This window comes from Lepidochelys kempii, chromosome 5 (assembly GCF_965140285.1).
Source record: "Lepidochelys kempii isolate rLepKem1 chromosome 5, rLepKem1.hap1, whole genome shotgun sequence".
Lineage (NCBI taxonomy): Eukaryota > Metazoa > Chordata > Testudines > Cheloniidae > Lepidochelys > Lepidochelys kempii.
This window is the reverse complement of record NC_136384.1, coordinates 4,685,447-4,707,485: the sequence shown is the minus strand read 5'-3', so window position 1 is coordinate 4,707,485 and position 22,039 is coordinate 4,685,447. Positions and strand designations below refer to the sequence as shown.

At 45.9% G+C, this 22,039-nt stretch overlaps 1 protein-coding gene across 2 annotated transcripts in view; it reads left to right on the top strand.

Moving 5' to 3' along the window:
- Positions 1–22,039, top strand: part of DNAI1 (dynein axonemal intermediate chain 1) — a 275,417-nt gene that overhangs the window by 37,656 nt on the left and 215,722 nt on the right. For both annotated transcript variants that reach the window (XM_073343359.2, XM_078852695.1), the window contains exons 6-9: positions 4,457–4,536; positions 5,933–6,058; positions 8,414–8,473; positions 10,971–11,105. In XM_073343359.2, coding sequence (XP_073199460.2) covers positions 4,457–4,536; positions 5,933–6,058; positions 8,414–8,473; positions 10,971–11,105 — 401 coding nt within the window. The remainder of the gene's footprint in view (positions 1–4,456; positions 4,537–5,932; positions 6,059–8,413; positions 8,474–10,970; positions 11,106–22,039) is intronic.

The window sequence follows — 22,039 nt, the reverse complement described above, 5'->3', positions numbered from 1 at the left end:
TTCAGAGTAACAGCCGTGTTAGTCTGTATTCGCAAAAAGAAAAGGAGGACTTGTGGCACCTTAGAGACTAACCAATTTATTTGAGCATAAGCTTTTGTGAGCTACAGCTCACTTCATCGGATGCATAATGTGGAAAGTGTAGAAGATCTTATTATATACACAGAAAAAGCATGAAAAAATACCTCCTCCCACCCCACTCTCCTGCTGGTAATAGCTTATCTAAAGTGATCACTCTCCTTACAATGTGTATGATAATCAAGTTGGGCCATTTCCAGCACAAATCCAGGTTTTCTCACCCCACCCCCCCCACAAACTCACTCTCCTGCTGGTAATAGCTTATCTAAAGTGACCACTCTCCTTACAATGTGTATGATAATCAAGTTGGGCCACTTCCAGCACAAATCCAGGTTTTCTCACCCCCCTCACCCCCCCCCCCACCACAAACTCACTCTCCTGCTGGTAATAGCTTGTCCAAAGTGACCACTCTCCTTACATTGTGTATGATAATTTGACGTCTCTGACTCAAGGAATATTTCCAACATACCTCTGAACAACATACTAATCCACAGAGACCTCCCTACCAACACTACAAAAAGAAGGATTCTAGGTGGACTCCTCCTGAAGGTCAAAACAGCAGACTGGACTTCTACATAGAGTGCTTCCGCCGACGTGCATGGGCTGAAATTGTGGAAAAGCAGCATCACTTGCCCCATAATCTCAGCTGTGCGGAACACAATGCCATCCACAGCCTCAGAAACAACTCTGACATCATAATCAAAAAGGCTGACAAAGGAGGTGCTGTTGTCATCATGAATAGGTCGGAATATGAACAAGAGGTTGCTCGGCAGCTCTCCAACACCACTTTCTACAAGCCATTACCCTCTGATACCACGGAGGATTACCAAAAGCAACTACAGCATTTGCTCAAGAAACTTCCTGAAAAAGCACAAGATCAAATCCGCACAGACACACCCCTGGAACCCCGACCTGGGATATTCTATCTACTACCCAAGGTCCATCAACCTGGAAATCCTGGGCGCCCCATCATCTCAGGCATTGGCACCCTGACAGCAGGATTGTCTGGCTATGTAGACTCCCTCCTCAGGCCCTACACTCCCAGCACTCCCAGCTACCTTTGAGACACCACTGACTTCCTGAGGAAACTACAGTCCCATCGGTGATCTTCCTGATAACACCATCCTGGCCACTATGGATGTAGAAGCCCTCTGCACCAACATTCCACACAAAGATGGACTACAAACCGTCAAGAACACTATCCCCAATAATGTCAACCTCGTGGCTGAACTTTGTGACTTTGTCCTTACCCATAACTATTTTACATTTGGGGACAATGTATACCTTCAGATCAGCGGCACTGCTATGGGTACCCGCATGGCCCCACAGTATGCCAACATTTTTATGGCTGACTTAGAACAACGCTTCCTCAGCTCTCGTCCCCTAACGCCCCTACTCTACTTGCGCTATATTGATGACATCTTCATCATCTGGACCCATGGAAAAGAAGCCCTTGAGGAATTCCACCATGATTTCAACAATTTCCATCCCACCATCAACCTCAGCCTGGTCCAGTCCACACAAGAGATCCACTTCTTGGACACTACAGTGCTAATAAACGATGGTCACATAAACACCACCCTATACTGTAAACCTACTGACCGCTATTCCTACCTACATGCCTCCAGCTTTCACCCGGACCACACCACATGATCCATCGTCTACAGCCAAGCTCTGCGATACAACCGCATTTGCTCCAACCCCTCAGACAGAGACAGACACCTACAAGATCTCTATCAAGCATTCTTACAACTACAATACCCACCTGCGGAAGTGAAGAAACAGATTGATAGAGCCAGAAGAGTTCCCAGAAGTCCCCTACTACAGGACAGGCCTTACAAAGAAAATAAGAGAACGCCACTAGCCGTCACCTTCAGCCCCCAACTAAAACCCCTCCAACGAATTATTAAGGATCTACCACCTATCCTGAAGGATGACCCAACACTCTCACAAATCTTGGGAGAGAGGCCAGTCCTTGCCTACAGACAGCCCCCCAACCTGAAACAAATACTCACCAGCAACCACATACCACACAACAGAACCACTAACCCAGGAACCTATCCTTGCAGCAAAGCCCGTTGCCAACTGTGCCCATATATCTATTCAGGGGACACCATCACAGGGCCTAATAACATCAGCCACACTATCAGAGGCTCGTTCACCTGCACATCCACCAATGTGATATATGCCATCATGTGCCAGCAATGCCCCTCTGCCATGTACATTGGTCAAACTGGACAGTCTCTACGTAAAAGAGTAAATGGACACAAATCAGATGTCAAGAATTATAACATTCATAAACCAGTCGGAGAACACTTCAATCTCTCTGGTCACGCGATTACAGACATGAAAGTCGCTATTTTACAACAAAAAAACTTCAAATCCAGACTCCAGCGAGAAACTGCTGAGTTGGAATTCATTTGCAAATTGGATACAATTAACTTAGGCTTGAATAGAGACTGGGAGTGGCTTAGTCATTATGCAAGGTAGCCTATTTCCCCTTGTTTTTTCCTACCACCCCCCCCAAGACGTTCTTGTTAAACCCTGGATTTGTGCTGGAAATGGCCCACCTTGATTATCATACACATTGTAAGGAGAGTGATCACTTTAGATAAGCTATTACCAGCAGGAGAGTGGGGTGGGAGGAGGTATTTTTTCATGCTTTTTGTGTGTATATAATAAGATCTTCTACACTTTCCACAGTATGCATCCGATGAAGTGAGCTGTAGCTCACGAAAGCTTATGCTCAAATAAATTGGTTAGTCTCTAAGGTGCCACAAGTACTCCTTTTCTTTTTATTAATGTGGAATGTTGCTCTCCCCTGGCAGGCAGGCAGAGTGGCTGCTGCTGGGAGGCAGGGGTGAGGGTGGAGAGACTGCTCAAGCTACTGTCTGAACTTAAAGAGACAGCATGCTGACACACTCTTCCCCCAACACACCCATCCCCAACACACGCTGTGTTTCTGTCTCTTCCCCTCCCCCCCCCCACACACTCTCTGTCTCACACTCTCCCCACCACACACACTTCAGTTGAGAAGTGGTTGGCAATTTAGTAGGATGCCCGTGGAATGATGAAATAGAGAAACCTGCATCATGTGATGCTGTACCTGCCCCATGAGGCATTGCAAACCCTTCCCAAAGCCCCCTGCAGCCAGTTGCACAGTGGGATAGCTACTCACAGTGCACTGCTCTCTGTGTCGATGCAAGAGCTGCTAGTGTGGACGTGCTCTGCCAACACAAGGAACATAGTGTGTACATGCAACAGCAGTTTAATTACAGCGCTTTAAGCATAACTTTTGTCGACAAAACTCTGTAGTGTAGACATAGCCTTACATTCCTTTGAAAATCTCATTCACAAAGGTGGAGTGGTACCGTAATTCAGGGTCTCAAAAAGTATGCCACCAAGTAGTTCTGCATTCGTGTTCCATGCTGGGCAATGGAATCTTTTAGGGAGACCCTAGCATTCCTGCTGCCTCTTAAAATTGTCTGATCAGTGGAACAGAGGACTGCTGATGGTGAGAATTAACTGAAAGACTGGAACTGGCCATGGATATGTGCCCTTCTAATGTGGCAGCTGCTAGGCCCAAGGGCACCATCTTACAAGCTCCTGAGAATTTTAGTTACCTGTGGGTCTCTGGGATTTATGCTCCTTTCTTTGCACCAGTGTTGAAATCTCTACCAGGATTTAAAGTAAATCTGTATGTAAACTGAATCGTCAATGCATTGAGTGTGTTCATCCCCTCAGTTGATAGCAGCACATTCGGGATGTCAGATAAGGCTCTAAGAGTCTGTTTGGAAGAGGAATAGGTTGTTGGATGGATAGTCTTACTAGATATGGAAACCATGGTCTCCACAATCAGTGAGAGTTCAGATGGATAGAGCTAGATACCTGGACTAAGACATGCTTCTCTAACATGCTTATTACATTTTTTTTCCTGTCCACACGTGACCCTTATTAACATAATTTGGCCACAGCCATTCTTCAGAGCCATGTTTAAACATAGTCATTTTTGTAGGGTAGACAAAGTGTTTCCTAAAAAGGATGCAGCCCAAATCAGAATGTTGAGTGAGATGTGATCTGAATTCAGCCAGGGAATTGGAACCGCTGCAACCTCTTTCTAGCGAGGCCCTGACTCTCTCTCTGTGGCTTTGAACAAGCCGAGTCGCCTCATTAGGTCAGTCCTCTGTAAACTGGGGACAGTAATACTGACTGACTTGGCTGGCAGGGTACTGTGACGACTAATAAGCTAGGGTTTGTAAAGTGTTTTGGAGATAAAAGGATGCAGTATCTTTGTATTCATGTTGTGGAAGATGGAAAGTGTCTGCAACACATAAAGGTGTGTATTAGCCAGAGATGATTAACATACTTGTGTTGTTGTCAGAACTGGCTCCTGTTGAGTCCACAGTGATAGAAGTTGAAGAGGCAGAGGTTAAAGAAGAAGGAAGCAAAGAAGATATTCCGGTAATGCTTCACAGCTAACTGCAAGCTGTCAATATGATTTTAAATATTAGATTCTGAGATCAGTTTGTATGTGTCTTTTGGCATAAGCAGCATCACCAGAGGAAACTCCATGCTTGCTTACTTTATCTCTGCTTAATACATGTAGGTCGCATCAAGGTGGTCTGCAGCCAACCTATTCTTTAATATGGAGGTGCTGCTCGTGGAGATGACAGATGCCCGCATACCATGCTTTATGTTGAGCCAGATGCGCCATCCAGATGAAGCATGGTTTGCTGGGACACGTCTCTGCAGACAGCTCTTCTGTATTCAAGCTGGAAAGTAGTTGTAATCAGTTCCATTTCGTACACATGAAGTGTGGCCCCTGGGTTACTAGCCAACTGCTGATGTGAATCAGAGCTGAGCAAAGTTTGGAGGTCATTGGTTTCTACTACCACAATACTTTTTTGTTTCATCCATTTATAAGGTGCCTATTACAAGGTATCTAAGTGCTGTGCAATGAAAAATAATACAAATTCATACAAATAAAATGACATAAGAACCAGACAGCCATATAAAATAGAGGCCAAATCCTGTAAACCAGGTAAACCACCTGCAACAGGATCATTTTCTAGCTTCATGAGAGAAACAGAAACAGTGTAACTGAGGCAAAAACAAAGCATGAAGATGTGAAAGGATCAAACATAAGACAGCTGAAATAACTGAGATTGGGGCGTGACCTAAAGGCAGCCAATGAGGAAGGGACAATACAGTAGGAAGTTCACTCCTTCCCCAGTCAGTACTGAACCTAGGAACCAAGAGAGGACTAATTTCAGGTGACTTTAAATGCCTGAGAGGGGAATACAGGCAATTATGGAAGTACTAGGAAACTAGGATTATAAAGAGCTAAATATGTGAGATCAAAGGCCTTTGAACTATGTCACTGGGTGTCCAATAGCCAGTGCAGATCACAAGGAGTGGATGTAACTAACTCACTATTCTATTCAAAAGAGCAGGCGAGTAGTATCACTTTCTGCAACTGTTAAAACCTCTAGATCAGATACAGATGGATCCTAATTAGGAGAGCATTACAATAGCCCACCTTAGATTTGACAAATCCATGATGATCATGGAGATGGCTATAGGTAGGAGAGTTGTGTGGACTTTTCCAAATGAGTTAGTGGTGATAACAACCACACTCAACCGTTCTTGCATCTTGGATCTCTGTGTTTAGAGAGTGGCTGAGGGTGATCTCCAAATCCCATACCCATGTCACCAATGGTGGCCTAGACCCTGAGTAACAGGTTTCCTCTGCTAAGTACCAGAAGTCCAGCATTCCAAGGGATAGGCATTTTGAAGTTGAAGAAAGATCTCTGATCCACTTCAGTTCTCAATTAAGCATTGCTTTATTCTTCTCTAGGCTGTATCAACAGAAGAAGCAGCTGAAGGGGAAGAACCTCCTCCCCCTTTGTTGAAGGAACAGAAGCTCACCAACCAGTTCAACTTTTGTGAGAGAGCTTCACAGACTTTAAACAATCCCGTGCGGGTATGCTGCCAATCCTGTCTCTTTCGATGATACACAAGCATGTTTTAGTAAAATCCTTCCTTTGTGACTGGAGTCCAGATTGTTTGTCTGTATGTCTTCTCCTGCAATCACTGCCAATATTAGTGGGGAAAAGAATCTTAACTAGTCGTACCTAAAACATTTGGGATGGGGAAGATGGTGACACAGAGTAATGTTCACAAGATGGATTCTCTTATGTTCTGTCAGAGGGGTCTGGGACCTTTGCAAATCTAGGTAGTAAAATTTCAGCCTCACACACATGCTTGGGTGTAACATTTTTGCACTTGTTTCCCAATACCAGAAAAGGAAGGATGGTCCAGTGGTTTTGGCACTAGCCTAGGCCTTGGGAGATCTGGGTTCCAGTCCCCTTTACCCCACAGACTTCCTGTGTGACCTTGTGCCTCGATTTTTCATCTATAAACTAGGGACAAAAAAGCACTTCCCTCCTCTCTGGTGTGTTGGGGGAGCTAAATACATTAAAGTTGGTGAGGTGCTCAGATACTTTGCTAATGTGAGCAATTTAAGAATGATAGATGTTCTCTGCTGCTGCTTTACATAAGCTCTCCCCCTATCCTCACAGTACATGTGTTTGCTCTTGCCATGACAGAAGATCAATACAGATTTGAGTCCTAAGGTTCTGAAATGCCTTTTATGCTGAGGCCACAGTCTTTCCCAATGGGTGTGTCTCTAAGGGTATGTCAGATTGACGTATGCATGCAAACTTTGACTGGTAGCACACTAAAGTAGAAATGTAGCTGCAAAAAAACCCAAAGAAACAAAGCCATGGTGGGCAGGCAGAATGGACTGGATGCGTGAGTAGATGCTCAGGTGGGACGGTGCTCAGGGTGGTTAGCCCATCCCACCACCTGTGCTGTTGCGGCTACACTTCTCTTTTTAGCACACTAACTCAATCGCAGCTAGCATGTGTATGTCTACCTGAGCTGGAATTACACCTCCAGCTTGCGTATAAATGTGCCCACAGAACCCTCCCTAGCTGATCACCATGCATGTGGTGCTGGACCCAGTGAGGAAGTCAAACCAAACCTTCCCCTGAGTCCAAGATATTTATTGCAGGGAGAAAATTCCCTCCCTTTCCCTGCAGTCACATAGCCAAGTATCCATCACTTCTTCAAAGAGCCAGAGTTCCTGCAGCCTTTCCAGCTAAGGTGTGTTCCCTTTAGATCTCATTGGTCTCCCAACCTGGCCTAGCTAATGAGAAAAATCAAGGTGCTGCAGCAATTAGTGCTGATGATTTGGGTCATGCTCTTTCCTCGGAGTCAGTACTGAACTGATGCTCTAGGACAGTGCTAAGGGGTCTTGTGATGCTGGACATGCTGCCTTTCAAAAGCAATGTCAACCCAAGTTCCTGACTACTTGTGGTTATTGAAGATCTCATGACATGTTTTAAAAGAGGAGGGGTGTTAACTCTTGTGTCTTGGCTCACTTGAGTAATCGTATTCTCCCGAACTAAAATGCCCCGTAGTTTTACATGACCACAGAATTCTTTACGTTTTGTTTTAGAACCAAATTCTGTTCTCAGCTATGTATGTGGAGTTCGACTGATAATAATGGGATTTGCTTGGGTGTATTTAAAAGCAACATGTGGCTCTTAAATTATTGTGTAGTGTTGCTGTTAAAGATGTGCAGCATTCCATCCCAGAGACTGCTGCACCTCAGAGGTCAGTGAAGTGATATGTATATGGAGTTGTTCAAACATTTTCCGACTGAACGGTTTTCCGCCAGAGAATGTCGATTTGATGAAATTGAAATGTTTTGTGGGAATGTACCAATTTCATTGAAATGTTTGATGGGGGAATGATCACAACATTTTGTTTTGACTTTGACTTTATATTGTGTCATTTATAATATAAAAATACAAAGGTTGAAACACTTCAACTTTTAGAAAATATAATAGTCAAAAAGAGAAAGTTGGAATGAAATACTTTGACCTTAACAAAATATTTGTAAGGTCAAAATGAAAAATTTCAGACTGTTTAATTTTGTGAAAAATTCCAAGATTTCATCCCAATTTGGGACAAAACCAAACTTCAAAATCTTGGAATCTCCCACAGAATGGGAAGTCCGTGTTCTACCGAGCTCTCTCTCTATTGTTGGAATCATCATTTAGTAACATTTATATAGCACTTTGGGATCCATTTGGATGACAGTTGCTATAAAAATGCAACACCAGGATCACTCCCCCTGCTTGGTAAATGAAAACTCTAGGCTGCTTCCACAGCTGGACTCTTCTAGGGAACAATGCTTCTGCTAAAGGAGATGGGGATTTTCACCACTGTCGTCACTTACAGATTCACTTTCATTTATATTATTTTTTAGGAAAGAGAATGTCAAATGGAGCCTCCACCTAGAGCAACCTTTTCTGCCACGGCTAACCAGGTAAACCTTTTTCCTTTTGTTGTATGCAGCGTAGCAGTAGCTGTGTCAGTCCCAGGCTATCAAGTTGGTCCAATAAAAAGATAGTACCTCCCCCACCTTATCCCTTTTCCTTTTTGTAAGTTTTTGCTGTGTCTTCAAGGGGAGTGGGATAAGGGTCTGGAGAGGAAAACGTGGTGATGTAAGTAATCCTGTATATGTTTTTAACAGTGGAAGGCATTCAGATACTACGGTGGTGGGTCCAGGTCTGGAACGAAGACCTAATAGAATAGAATTATTAATATACTAGAGTGTGGCACTATAATAGGAAACAAAATGAGGTTGTGAGGGGCCTAATGTGGGTTGTCCCCAACTGAAGACAAATTGAGAGAGGTTAGGCTGGCATGGATATGTCCTTTGGAGACCTGAGAACTGCATTGGGAGGATGGCCCTTGCAATGATCTCAGGTGGAAGATGACCAAGGGGGAGGCCAAAGACATGGTACCTGGACTAGATATCAGCAGATCTTAAAGAGTCCAATTTGCACAACAGCCAGGCATATGATTATGAGTTTTGGAAGAAGGCTATAGAAGTTGCTGATACCAAATAGGGAAGTGGCAATAAAAAAGAAGTGTGGCACTGTTAACCCAGGCTCTCGTCTCCTGCATTACTCCTAAAGAGTGAAGGTCTATTCTCCCGAAGAGCAAGTCTCAGAGGTTCTATGTCCAACTAGTTATCACCCCACTTATCAACTATGAGCCAGCCTCTCCTCCAGTAAGTCTTAAAGGAACATGTAGTGTATGGAACCGCCAAGGATTTGCTTCCTATTCTGGGGAGTTTTCCGTGGAATTTACAAATATTTGCAAAGTGCAAGATTGTGGGTGTTTTCCATCCATTGTCTAAACCATCTAGGAAAGGAAGCAACAATTTTTTGTAATGCCTGAAGCCAAATGCAGTAAGAAATGTAGTAAAAAACACGGCCGGCCAGATTTGCAGTCTGTGTAAATTGACATAGCTTCACTATAGGTGATGGGGCTACACCAATTTACACTAAGTGAAGATCTGTCCCCAATTTATTGTGTAGTATTTTCTCTGTCTCTTTAAAAAGCTTTTTGAAAAAATAAATATTAAGCTAACACTTTTTACACCTGAAATTCACCAATGCTTTGGCTGAGTATGGAATCCAGCCAGTTTCGCTGGTTGTTTCATAGAAGCTTAATGGTCTATTTGTGATTGTTACTGATATCTGACAGTTGGCCCAGTTTGTGCTGATTTGTCCATTGTACTGGAGACACAACAGTGCACAGGAAAAAGTATTAATTTGACTACATTAACTGAAAAAACCTCTAATGTAGCAATGTGGTATGGGAAAGGGAAAATGCACCTTTGTTATGCTGAAAAACATTGCCCCAGATTATTCCTTAACTGGAGATCAGAGCATATAATTAGCATGATGTACAAAGTTCTCGTCTGTTACAGGCTGGAGGAGTTCTCTTCTGACCATTTTCTGATAATGCGACTGCTTGGGAGATTGAGAGAACAGAACTGTCAAATTAATCAAACCACAGCTGAGATTTTAGATTAAGATGCTGAAAATTAGGGGGAGAAGTTTCTGCTTAATTTTTCTAACCTCTTGTGAAATGAAATGGATTTGAACTACTCACTTTCTCAGTTCTTCTTTCTTCCTTTTGCTCTCTATCCTCTCTTAACTATTCCTTTCTTCCCCCTCTCCTGCTCTTGCCTTCACGTGACTTTCTATACAGCCCCAAAGATTTGGAATATCCTCCAACTTCTTCCCCTCCCCTCACACACCCTCTCTTCCTTCCAACCCCTGACTAATATACATTCTGCTGCCCATCTTCATTCCGATGTGGTCTCCTCCATTTTGTGTTTGAAGTATTTATCCATCTATCCATTTGGTCTGTCTGAATTAGATTTTAAGCATATCAGGGCAGGAATCTTGCCTTTTAAATGGTCATAAAGTCACATATCTTCTATACAGCACTCCATGACTAGACCCAAGCAGAAAAAAAGTGTCCTCCTGGATCCATTTGGAGAAGACATTCTGTGCTTGTGGGGCAGCAGGGCATGGCAGAAGGTGTGAAGCCATTTGCATGTTTTAGCTGGCTATTGCCTGCAGGGTCAGGCTCCAAGTTGCAGGGTGCTATGCGGTTACAATTGAGTTTCTTAATGCAACACTATAAGTTACCTCAGAAGCAGCGGCTTAATGTGCTTGTTCCATCTATTAAACACCGGTGAGTTATCGCAAGCTGGGGTGACAGAGGAAATCCTGGGGAAGCAGGGCTTTAAAAATCCTGGGGCTCAATCCTGCAGTCTGTATACAGGAAAAATGCCCATTGACTTCAAACTGATTTCAGTGGGAGTGTTTCTGGTGTAAAGACTAGTATCTTTGTGAACGTATTGATGTCTGGCATACTTGTCTATGTTTGTTTGCTGGAGTGTAATGAAGTCACCTATTAGATTAGTCAGGAAGTCCTGACTCTTGTTCTTCCTCTCTCAGTGGGAGATCTATGATGCCTATGTGGAGGAGCTTCAGAAACTGGAAAAGTCAAAGGAGAAAGAGAAGCAAAAACCCCAAGTTTCAAAGAAAGAAGACAAGCAGAGGGGAAGAAAGTTAACCTCTCTAGAGTCTCAGGTACATGCCATATGTGTAATTTATCATTCTGGGCAGAATCAAGAGTGCATATAAAACTCCAACCTGGCTGAATGTTAGCAGCTCAAACTTGCCGGGGGGTTAGCCATCTCTGAGAGCAAATAGTGATGCAGTGAGAAATTCAGAAATTGTTTTTTGCATATGCACAGTGTGAAATTTCCATTTTCAAGTTGCTGTACTCTTTATGGGAATGTAAAAAATGCCAAACCAGAACACTGATGTGAATTCTGTTCTGTGAGTGAGGTTTCTGCCTCCGTGTTACAGTACAGTTCTGTCACTGTGTAAGTTGTTAGACAATGCAAATATGGAAGAACAGGATGAAATCAGTAGAAATATTGGTTGAGATTTGCAAAACATTTTAAAGGGATTTGGGGTAAAATTTTCAAAATTGAATTCAGGCTGCAAGTCACTCCGGTTCTTTTGAAAATGTTACCAGTTGTCCATTAAAGTTACATTACATCCTTGACAGGTTTCAGAGTAGCAGCCGTGTTAGTTTGTATCCGCAAAAAGAAAAGGCGTACTTGTGGCACCTTGTAGACTAAGGGTATGTCTACACTACGAAATTAGGTCGAATTTATAGAAGTCAGTTTTTTAGAAATCGTTTTTATATAGTCGATTGTGTGTGTCCCCACACAAAATGCTCTAAGTGCATTAAGTCGGCGGAGTGCTTCCACAATACTGAGGCTAGCATCGACTTCCAGAGCATTGCACTGTGGGTAGCTATCCCACAGTTCCCGCAGTCTCCACCGCCCGTTGGAATTCTGGGTTGAGATTCCAATGCCAAATGGGGCAAAAACATTGTCGTGGGTGGTTCTGGGTACATGTCGTCAGGCCCTCCCTCCCTCCATGAGGGCAAAAGCAGACAATCGTTTCGCGCCTTTTTTCCTGAGTTACCTGTGCAGACACCATACCACGGCAAGCATGGAGCCTGCTCAGCTCACTGTCACCGTATGTCTCCTGGGTGCTGGCAGACGCAGTACTGCATTGCTACACAGCAGCAGCTCATTGCTTTATGGCAGCAGACGGTGCAATAGGCCTGATAACCATCCTTATCATGTCCGAGGTGCTCCTGGCCACCTCGGTAAGGTCGGTCAGGAGCGCCTGGGCAGACATGGGCGCAGGGACTGAAATAGGAGTGACTCGACCAGGTCATTCTCTTTAGTCCTGCTGGCAGTCCTACTGCACCATCTTCTGTCAAGCAGCCAGGAGATGAGGATGGCTAGCAGTCCTACTGCACCATCTGCTGCCAGCCAAAGATGTAAAAGATGGATGGAGTGGATCAAAACAAGAAATAGACCAGATTTGTTTTGTATTCATTTGCTCCCCCCTCCCTCCCTCCCTCTGTGAAATCAACGTCCGACAGTCGTTTCGATGAGGTCTGTCAGGGGCACCTTGAAAAGTTTAATGGAGATTCAGTCCTGCCTTAAATACATGGGGGAGGGATAGCTCAGTGGGTTGAGCATTGGGTTGTGCATTAGCCTGCTAAACCCAGGGTTTTGAGTTCAATCCTTGAGGGGGCCATTCTGTGTGACAGTTGTTTTTGTTTCTCCTTGATGTAAAGCCACCCCCTTTGTTGATTTTAATTCCCTGTAAGCGAACACTGTAAGCCATGTCATCAGTCACCCCTTCCTCCATCAGAGCAATGGCAGACAATCGTTCCACGCCTTCTTTCTGTGCAGACGCCATACCACGGCAAGCATGGAGCCCACTCAGATCACTTTGGCAATTAGGAGCACATTAAACACCACACGCATCATCCAGCAGTATATGTAGCACCAGAACCTGGCAAAGCGAAACTGGGCGAGTAGGCGACTTCAGCATGGTGACAAGAGTGATGAGGACATGGACACAGACTTCTCTCAAAGCACAGGCCCTGTCAACGTGGGCATCATGGTGCTAATGGGGCAGGTTCATGCCATGGAATGCCGATTCTGGGCCTGGGAAACAAGCACAGACTAGTGGGACCGCATAGTGTTGCAGGTCTGGGATGATTCCCAGTGGCATAAGGGCACTTTCATGGAACTTTGTGACTTGCTTTCCCCTGCCCTGAGGCGCAAGAATACCAAGATGAGAGCAGTCCTCACAGTTGAGAAGTGAGTGGCAATAGCCCTGTGGAAGCTTGCAAAGCAAGACAGCTACCGGTCAGTCAGGAATCAATTTGGAGTGGACAAATCTACTGTGGGGGCTTCTGTGATGCAAGTAGCCAACACAATCAAAGATCTGCTGATATCAAGGGTAGTGACCCTGGGAAATGCGCAGGTCATAGTGGATTGCTTTGCTGCAATGGGATTCCCTAACTGTGGTGGGGCGATAGATGGAACCCATATCCCTATCTTGGCACTGGGGCACCAAGCCGGCGAGTACATAAACCGCAAAGGGTACTTTTCAATAGTGCTGCAAGCACTGGTGGATCACAAGGGACGTTTCACCAACATCAATATGGGATGGCCGGGAAACGTACATGACGCTCGCATCTTCAGGAACTCTGGTCTGTTTCAAAAGCTGCAGGAAGGGACTTTATTCCCAGACCAGAAAATAACCGTTGGGGATGTTGAAAAGCCTATACTTATCCTTGGGGACCCAGCCTACCCCTTAATGCCATGGCTCATGAAGCCATACACAGGCAGCCTGGACAGTAGTCAGGAGCTGTTCAACTACAGGCTGAGCAAATGCAGAATGGTGGTAGAATGTGCATTTGGACGTTTAAAATCGTGCTGGCGCAGTTTACTGACTTGGTTAGACCTCAGCGAAACCAATATTCCCACTGTTATTACTGCTTGCTGTGTGCTCCACAATATCTGTGAGAGTAAGGGGGAGACGTTTATGGTGGGGTGGGAGGTTGAGGCAAATTGCCTGACCGCTGGTTACGCGCAGCCAGACACCAGGGCAGTTAGAAGAGCACAGGAGCATGCAGTGCGCATCAGAGAAGCTTTGAAAACCAGTATCATGACTGGCCAGTCTACAGTATGAAAGTTCTTTTTTTTTCTCCTTGATGAAACTCCCCCATTCCCCCCCGGTTCACTCTACTTCCCTGTAAGCTAACCACTCTCCCCTTCGATCACCACTTGCAGAGGCAATAAAGTCATTGTTGCTTCACATTCATGCATTCTTTATTAATTCATCACACAAATAGGGGGATAACTGCCAAGGTAGCTCAGAAGGGGTGGTGGAGAAGGGAAGCACCAGGAGGGGTGGTGGAGGAGGGAAGGACAAGGCCGCACAGCACTTTAAAAGTTTAAACTTTAAAACTTATTGAATGCCAGCCTTCTGTTGCTTGGGCAATCCTCTGGGGTGGAGTGGCTGCGTGGCCTGAGGCCCCCCCACCGCGTTCTTGGGAGTCTGGGTGAGGAGGCTATGGAACTTGGGGAGGAGGGCAGTTGGTTACACAGGGGCTGTAGCAGTGGTCTGTGCTCCAGCTGCCTTTCCTGCAGCTCAACCATATGCTGGAGCATTTTAGTTTGATCCTCGAGCAGCCTCAGCATTGAATCCTGCCTCCTCTCATCATGCTGCTGCCACCTTTCAGCTTCAGCCCTCTCTTCAGCCTGCCACCTCTCCTCCCGGTCATTTTGTGCTTTTCTGCACTCTGACATTGTCTGCCTCCACACATTCATCTGTGCGCTGTCAGTGTGGGAGGACAGCATGAGGTCAGAAAACATTTCATTGTGAGTGCATTTTTTTTGCCTTCTGATCTTTGCTAGCCTCTTGGAAGGAGAAGATCCTGTGATCCTTGAAACACATGCAGCTGGTGGAGGAAAAAAAAGGGACTTGTATTTAAAAAGACATGTTTTATAGAACAATGGGTACACTCTTTCACGGTAAACCTTGCTGTTAACATAACATTACATAGCACATGTGCTTTCATTACAAGGTCACATTTTGCCTTCCCCCACCACGTGGCTAACCCCTCACCACTCCCTGCTCCCCGTGGCTAACAGCAGGGAACATTTTTGTTCAGCCACAGGCAAACAGCCCAGCAGGAACGGGCACCTCTGAATGTCCCCTTAAGAAAAGCACCCTATTTTAGCTAGGTGACCATGAATGATATGACTCTCCTGAGGATAACACAGAGAGATAAAGAACAGATGTTGTTTGAATGCCAGCAAACATACACTGCTACGCTTTGTTCTGCAATGATTCCTGACTACGTGCTACTGGCCTGGTGTAGTAAAGTGTCCTACCATCATGGATGGAATAAGGCTGTCCTCCCCAGAAACCTTTTTCAAAGGCTTTGGGAGTACATCCAGGAGCGCTTTATGGAGATGTCCATGGAGGATTTCCGCTCCATCTCCAGACACGTTAACAGACTTTTCCAGTAGCTGTACTGGCCATGAATGCCAGGGCAAATTAATCATTAAACACGCTTGCTTTTAAACCATGTATACTATTTAAAAAGGTACACTCACCAGAGGTCCCTTCTCCGCCTGGCGGGTCTGGGAGGCAGCTTTGGGTGGGTTCGGGGGGGTACTGGCTCCAGGTCCAGGGTGAGAAACAGTTCCTGGCTGTCGGGAAAACCGGTTTCTCCACTTGCTTGCTGTGAGCTATCTACAACCTCATCATCATCATCTTCCTCGTTCCCCAAACCTACTTCCGTGTTGCCTCCCTCTCCATTGAAGGAGTCAAAGCACACAGTTAGGGTAGTAGTGGCTGAACCCCCTAAAATGGCATGCAGGTCATCATAGAAACGGCATGTTTGGGGCTCTGACCCGGAGCGGCAGTTTGCCTCTCTGGTTTTCTGGTAGGCTTGCCTCAGCTCCTTAAGTTTCACGCGACACTGCTTTGGGTCCCTGTTATGGCCTCTGTCCTTCATGCCCTGGGAGATTTTGACAAATGTTTTGGCATTTCGAAAACTGGAACAGAGTTTTGATAGCACGGATTCCTCTCCCCATACAGCGATCAGATCCCGTACCTCCTGTTTGGTCCATGCTGGAGCTCTTCTGCGATTCTGGGACTCCATCATGGTCACCTCTGCTGATGAGCTCTGCATGGTCATCTCTGCTGATGAGCTCTGCACTCACCTGCAGCTTGCCATGCTGCCAAAGAGGAAATGAAATTCAAAAGTTTGCGGGCCTTTTCCTGTCAGTGCATCTGAGTTGAGAGGGCTGTCCAGAGCGGTCACAATGGAGCACTCTGGGATAGCTCCTGAAGGCCAATACCGTCGAATTGTGTCCACAGTACCCCAAATTCAACCCGGCAAGGCTGATTTCAGCGCTAATCCCCTTGTCGGGGGTGGAGTAAAGAAATCGATTTTAAGAGCCCTTTAAGTCGAAAAAAAGGGCTTCATAGTGTGGACGGGTATAGGGTTAAATCGATTTAATGCTGCTAAATTCGACCTCAACTCCTAGTGTAGACCAGGGCTAACAAATTTATTTGAGCATAAGCTTTTGTGAGCTACAGCTCACTTCATCGGATCTGATGAAGTGAGCTGTAAATCATGAAAGCTTATGCTCAGATAAGTTTGTTAGTCTCTAAGGTGCCACAAGTCCTCCTTTACTTATTACATCCTTGGGGTTTTTTAATTTAATATTTTTGTATTGTTAAAAATATACACCTGCATTTTCAAACCTGACTTCTGATTTGGATTGCCTCAGTTTGGGCATATTGAACTTGAGCTCCATTATTTATTTTAATGTAGAATTATAGAAGAGAGACCTACCCAAAGGCTTGTCTAAACTCTACAGTGCCACTGTAGCACTTCAGTGTAGACACTACCTACGCCAACAGAAGGGATTCTTCTGTTGTCATAGGTAATCCACCTCCCCAAGAAGCGGTAGCTAAATCTATATGGAGATTTAGGTCAGTTTACCTACACCGCTCAGGGGTGTGGATTTTTCACACCCCTGACTGACATAGTTAAACCAACCTAATTTTCTAGCACACTAACTAATTATACAATAGATTAAAATCCCAGCAGCAGCAAAATGATCATTCCAATGGGAGTGCAGCCAGAGCCAGACAGCTAACTATAAAGGGTCCATCAGACCCCGTTGTCTTTAGGGAAGCATAATCTCAGCCCTCTCTGAAACCTGGTCAGACAGATGTATTTTGCAGCATCCCCAGAGAGTCGCCACATTTGGGCTGTTTCCCCGGGGGTGCTCTACCCCGACTCTGCCCCAAGGCCCTGTCCCAACTCCAGCCCCTCTCCCAAGGCCCCGCCCTCGCTCCGCCTCTTCCGGCCCCCCTCCAACCCTTTCCCCAAGGCCCTGCACTCCTGCCATCCCCAAGCATCTCCCCCAGCTGCCAAACAGCTGATCAGCAGCTGCTGCCAAACAGTGGTGGCAGGTGAGTGCTGAGTACCCCCCTTTTTTTTCCCATGGGTGCTCCAGCCCTGGAGCACCCATGGAGTTGGCACCTATCCGCTAGTCCCAGGACACTTAGGGCTTTATAGGTCATTACCAACACCTAAACTCCACCTGTAGATCAATAAGCAGCCAGTGCTGGGGTCACGTGCTCCCTGCGAGATGTCCTGTTCAATAAGTGAGCTGCTACATTCTGCACCAGCTTCAGTATCGGAGGCCAGGTCTACTCTACAGACTTATATTGGTGTAACTCTGTCACTCAGGGGTATGAAAAATCCACCACCCTGAGTGACACAGTTATATCGACCAAACCCCCGGTGTACACAGCGCTGTGTCGGTGGGAAACTTCTCCCGTTGGCATAACTACCACCTCTAGACGGTTAACTACACTGACGAGAGACGCTCTCCTGTTGGGGAAGGAGCATCTTCACTTAAGTGCTACAGTAACTGATGCAGTGTTTTAAGTGTAGACCTGCCCTGAGTGGTTTAAAGTGTTGTCCGTTGCAATAGGCCTTGAGGTGACAAAAGCGTGGATAACAGTGGCAAGGTTTGCATCTGAAAGAAAAGGTTGCAACCTCCAGGCCACACGCAGATGGTGAAAAGCTGTCTGGGTTACGGTTATAATATGATTGTCAAGCAGGATCTGGGGTCTAAAATCACCCCTAAATTGTGAACTCTAGCAACTAATGGCAGACATAATCCCTAAGGTGAAGGGGCTTGTATTACCTCCACCGTCTCCTCCAGCTGCTTCTCCTGACTCATCATCATCTCATTCGTCTCTGGGTTAAGCGTCTGTCAGCCTGCTCTCAGCCATGCCCTAATGAGAAGGACCTGATTTTACAAAGTACTGAGCGTCCATCCTTTGTAAAATCAGGTCTCTTCCACCTGTCTTAGGTTGGGCACCCAAAAATTGAAGCATCTGTAAATGATGAAAAGGTATAATGAAAGAAAATGATCTGGGTTGACCCACTATTTGTAGGCTTTGCGGTAGAAGTGACTTACAAAGGAGAAAAAATTGGGGTTCCAATTGGGGTTCCATATTTGCTCCGTTATGATGCATAAAGAAAGCCTGAAAGATTTGTGTCAAAAAGACAGGAGGCAAGCGGGGATTTTCTGCTTCGTTTGTACATGAGCGATTCAGGTCCCATCTTGGCTGAAAGACTCTGGTGGCTAGAATACAAATGAAGTGATGACATCACATGAGTCAGGAGAGTGAAAATCAAGCATTTGAGAGAATACACTGTACCCCGGATGGGCTGTCAGCAGTGGGATTGAACCTGGTGCTTCAATACACATGAGCTACTACTGCCCGAGCTAGAAGACCAATCTCTGTTAGCTAAGGCTATAGCAGGCTCATCAACCTGTATGTGTGACCCTGTCAGCCCCGAGTGTGTTACAAGAGCAGTAGGGATTTTTAATCAGACTGTTCAAAACTTAGGGTGGGGGGTTGTTAATTCCTATTTAATGTCAATGTTTCATGAACCCTTGGGAAGGAGGAAGTCTGTACACCAGTGATCTTCAACCTTTTTACGCACAAGATCACTTTTTGAATTTAAGTACAACCCAGGATCTACCCTGCCACTTCTCTGAGGTCCCGCCCCTTTCCCAAAGCTCTGCCCCGCTCCCTCCAGCACCCCCCTCCATTGCTTACTCTCCCCCACCCTCACTCATTTTCACCAGGCGGGGGCAGGAGGTTGGGGTTCGGAAGGGGGTGCGGGCTCTGGGCTGGGGCCAAGGGGTTCAGAGTGTGGGAGGGGGCTCTGGGCTGACCCTGGGACAGGGTGCTGGAGGGGGTGAGGGGTGCAGGCTCTGGGAGGGAGTTTGGGTGCAGGAGGGGTCTCTGGGCTGGGGAAGAATGTTGGGGTGCAGGAGGTGGTACAAGGTGCTGGCTCCCGGAGGGGGGTCAGGGATGGGGAAGGAGGTTCGGAATGTGGGAAGGGGGTTGGGGTGCAGGAGAGGGTATGAGGTGCTGGCTCCGGGAGGGGGCTCAGGTCTGGGGGTTGGGGTGTGAGCTCCCACTGGGCGACACTTACCTTTGGTGGCTCCCAATTGGTGGTGCAGCAAGGGTAAGGCAGGCTCCCTGCCTGCCCTGGCCCCACACCACTCCCGGAAGTGGCCAGCATGCCCCTGTGGCCCTGGGGGCAGGCACGTGGCTCCGTTCACTGCTCCTTCCTGCAAGCACGACCCCCGCAGCTCCCATAGGCCGCAGCTCCCCATTCCCAGCAAATGGGAGCTGCAGCGACAGGGCTTGCAGGCAGGAGCAGTGTGTGGAGACTCCTGCCTCTCCCAGAGGCTGAGCGGGAGTGCTGGCCATTTCTGGGACCAGCGTGGGGCTGGGGCAGGCAGGGAGCCTGCCTTAGCCCTGCTGTGCCACCAGACTTCTTGTGGCCAGAGATCACAATTGACTGGCAGAGGGTCCAAGATCGACCAGTCGATTGCGATCTACGGGTTGATGACCACTGCTGTACACAAACGTGCACCAGTTTAACTAAAGGTGTATTTTAAAACTCATTTAGTTAAACTGGAGCAATCCCTGTGTAGACATTCTTATTTTGGTTTAAAAGTGACTTCTTTGGTTTAGATTTCTCCCTCCCCCTCCCCCCGAATTAAGCTAATTGAAAGTAAGACACTCAGAGCAAAATAAGAGCATCTTCACAGGGTTTTGCATCAGGTTTACTAAATGGGTTTAGACACTGATTTAACTTAAACTGGTGCAACTTCTGTGTGTAGGCAAGGCCTTTGTTAAAGATGTGACACCTTCACGTTTTGAGTTAAGGTGTGAGACCTGTCAGTCAAAATCCTTTGAGACCACCAAGCAGTCCTCCAGTAAACTAGATCAGACATGTTTGATATTTCGAAGGTATCATTATTATTTATTACTGGTGTAGCATCACCACTGTTGATCACGCTTTAAATAAACACATACACACCGATCCTGCAGGATCAAAGATTGATGACACACAGAAAGCTAGCAGGATTGGGCTGTTGGTTTAGCCATGTACCTGTCTCATATGGTGCACCGTGTAAGGGGCTGGTTCTGCAATGCTTATGTACGTGAGTTGTCCCATTGAAATCCATGGGATTTTTAGTTTGAGTAAGGACTACTTGCATGAGTAAATGGGGCAAAATCAGGCCTCAAGTCAACAATATAATTATTTGCTTGGAACTATGGGACTGCCAAAAGCAGATCATTAAACTGAAATAGAAATTAAGCTACATTACACCAAACTGCTGCATGCTTCATTGACGGACAGTGGGAAGTTTTAAATTGACACTTTGATGATCCCCTTGGCCTTTTCCTTTTCACTATTAGCTCTTTCCAGAGGTGACTCCCGGAAACTAAAAGGGCAGTATGTTCTGAGCAAGTGAAAGGAAATGCTGCTTCTTGCAAAACAGTCAGCCTGCAGAATTCAGAGCCATGGGGGGACATTGAGTCACATTCTTGGGTGTCAAATAAAGCATAGAGAATTTCCTGATTGCTAACTCTGGTGCTGTGCAAACTGAAATGATCAACTGAAATAATTCAGGACTAGAATCTTTTATGTTTACTCCTGGTGAGCAGTATCATACTCCATGAGTGAGCCCATTGAAGTTAAAGTATCAAGGGTATCAGAATCTGGACCTTGGGGTATATAGTATTGTGCCCTTGGCTAAATGCATCCTAAATAGTTTTTTTTCAGACTCCTCAAAAGCAGAGCTGGTCAAACACTTAAAGAAAAACAACAACAACAACCAGGATTGGGGAATATTTGTATACATAAAAGTGCTGATTTCAGTTCACTGTAATTAATGGGGCGATAGCTGTAATCTGGAAGCACCTGGATGACTGCTGGGTATTTGTGAAAATGTTTGCAAATCCTGAATGTTAGCAAATGGTTCAGCTGAAAATTCAACCCAGAAAGTGTGTGGTTTGTTAATCACTCGCTATTCTCAGTTCTGCTGTTTTAAAATGAATCCATTATCCAGCCCAGTGACAGTAACTGTCCCATGTTCATTAGGTGACCAAGGACACCGCACAAACAGCTAAACCCTGGTCTACACTGTGAGTTTAGGTCAAATTTAGCAGCGTTAGGTCAATTTAACCCTGCACCCGTCCACACCACGAAGCCATTTTTGTCGACTTAAAGGGCTCTTAACATCAATTTTTGTACTCCTCCCTGACAAGGGGATTAGCGCTAAAATCAACATAGCTGGGTAAAATTTAGGGTAGTGTAGACGCAATTTGACGGTATTGGCCTCTGGAAGCTATCCCAGAGTGCTCCATTGTGACCACTCTGGGCAGCACTTTCAACTCAGATGCACTAGTCAGGTACACACGAAACGCCCCGGGAGCTTTTGAATTTCATTTCCTGTTTGGCCAGCGTGGCAAGCTCATCAGCACAGGTGACCATGCAGTCCCAGAATCACAAAAGAGCTCCAGCATGGACCGAATGGGAGGAACTGGATCTGATCGCTGTATGGGGAGACGAATCCGTGCTATCAGAACTCTGTTCCAAAAGATGTAATGCCAATACATATGCCAAAATCTCCAAGGGCAAATGCGAGGTGTTTACAATGCTCACAACTGCAGTGGTGATCAGAGCGGGCTCCCGCTTGCAGTGCTATGGCCTATGTGTGGAC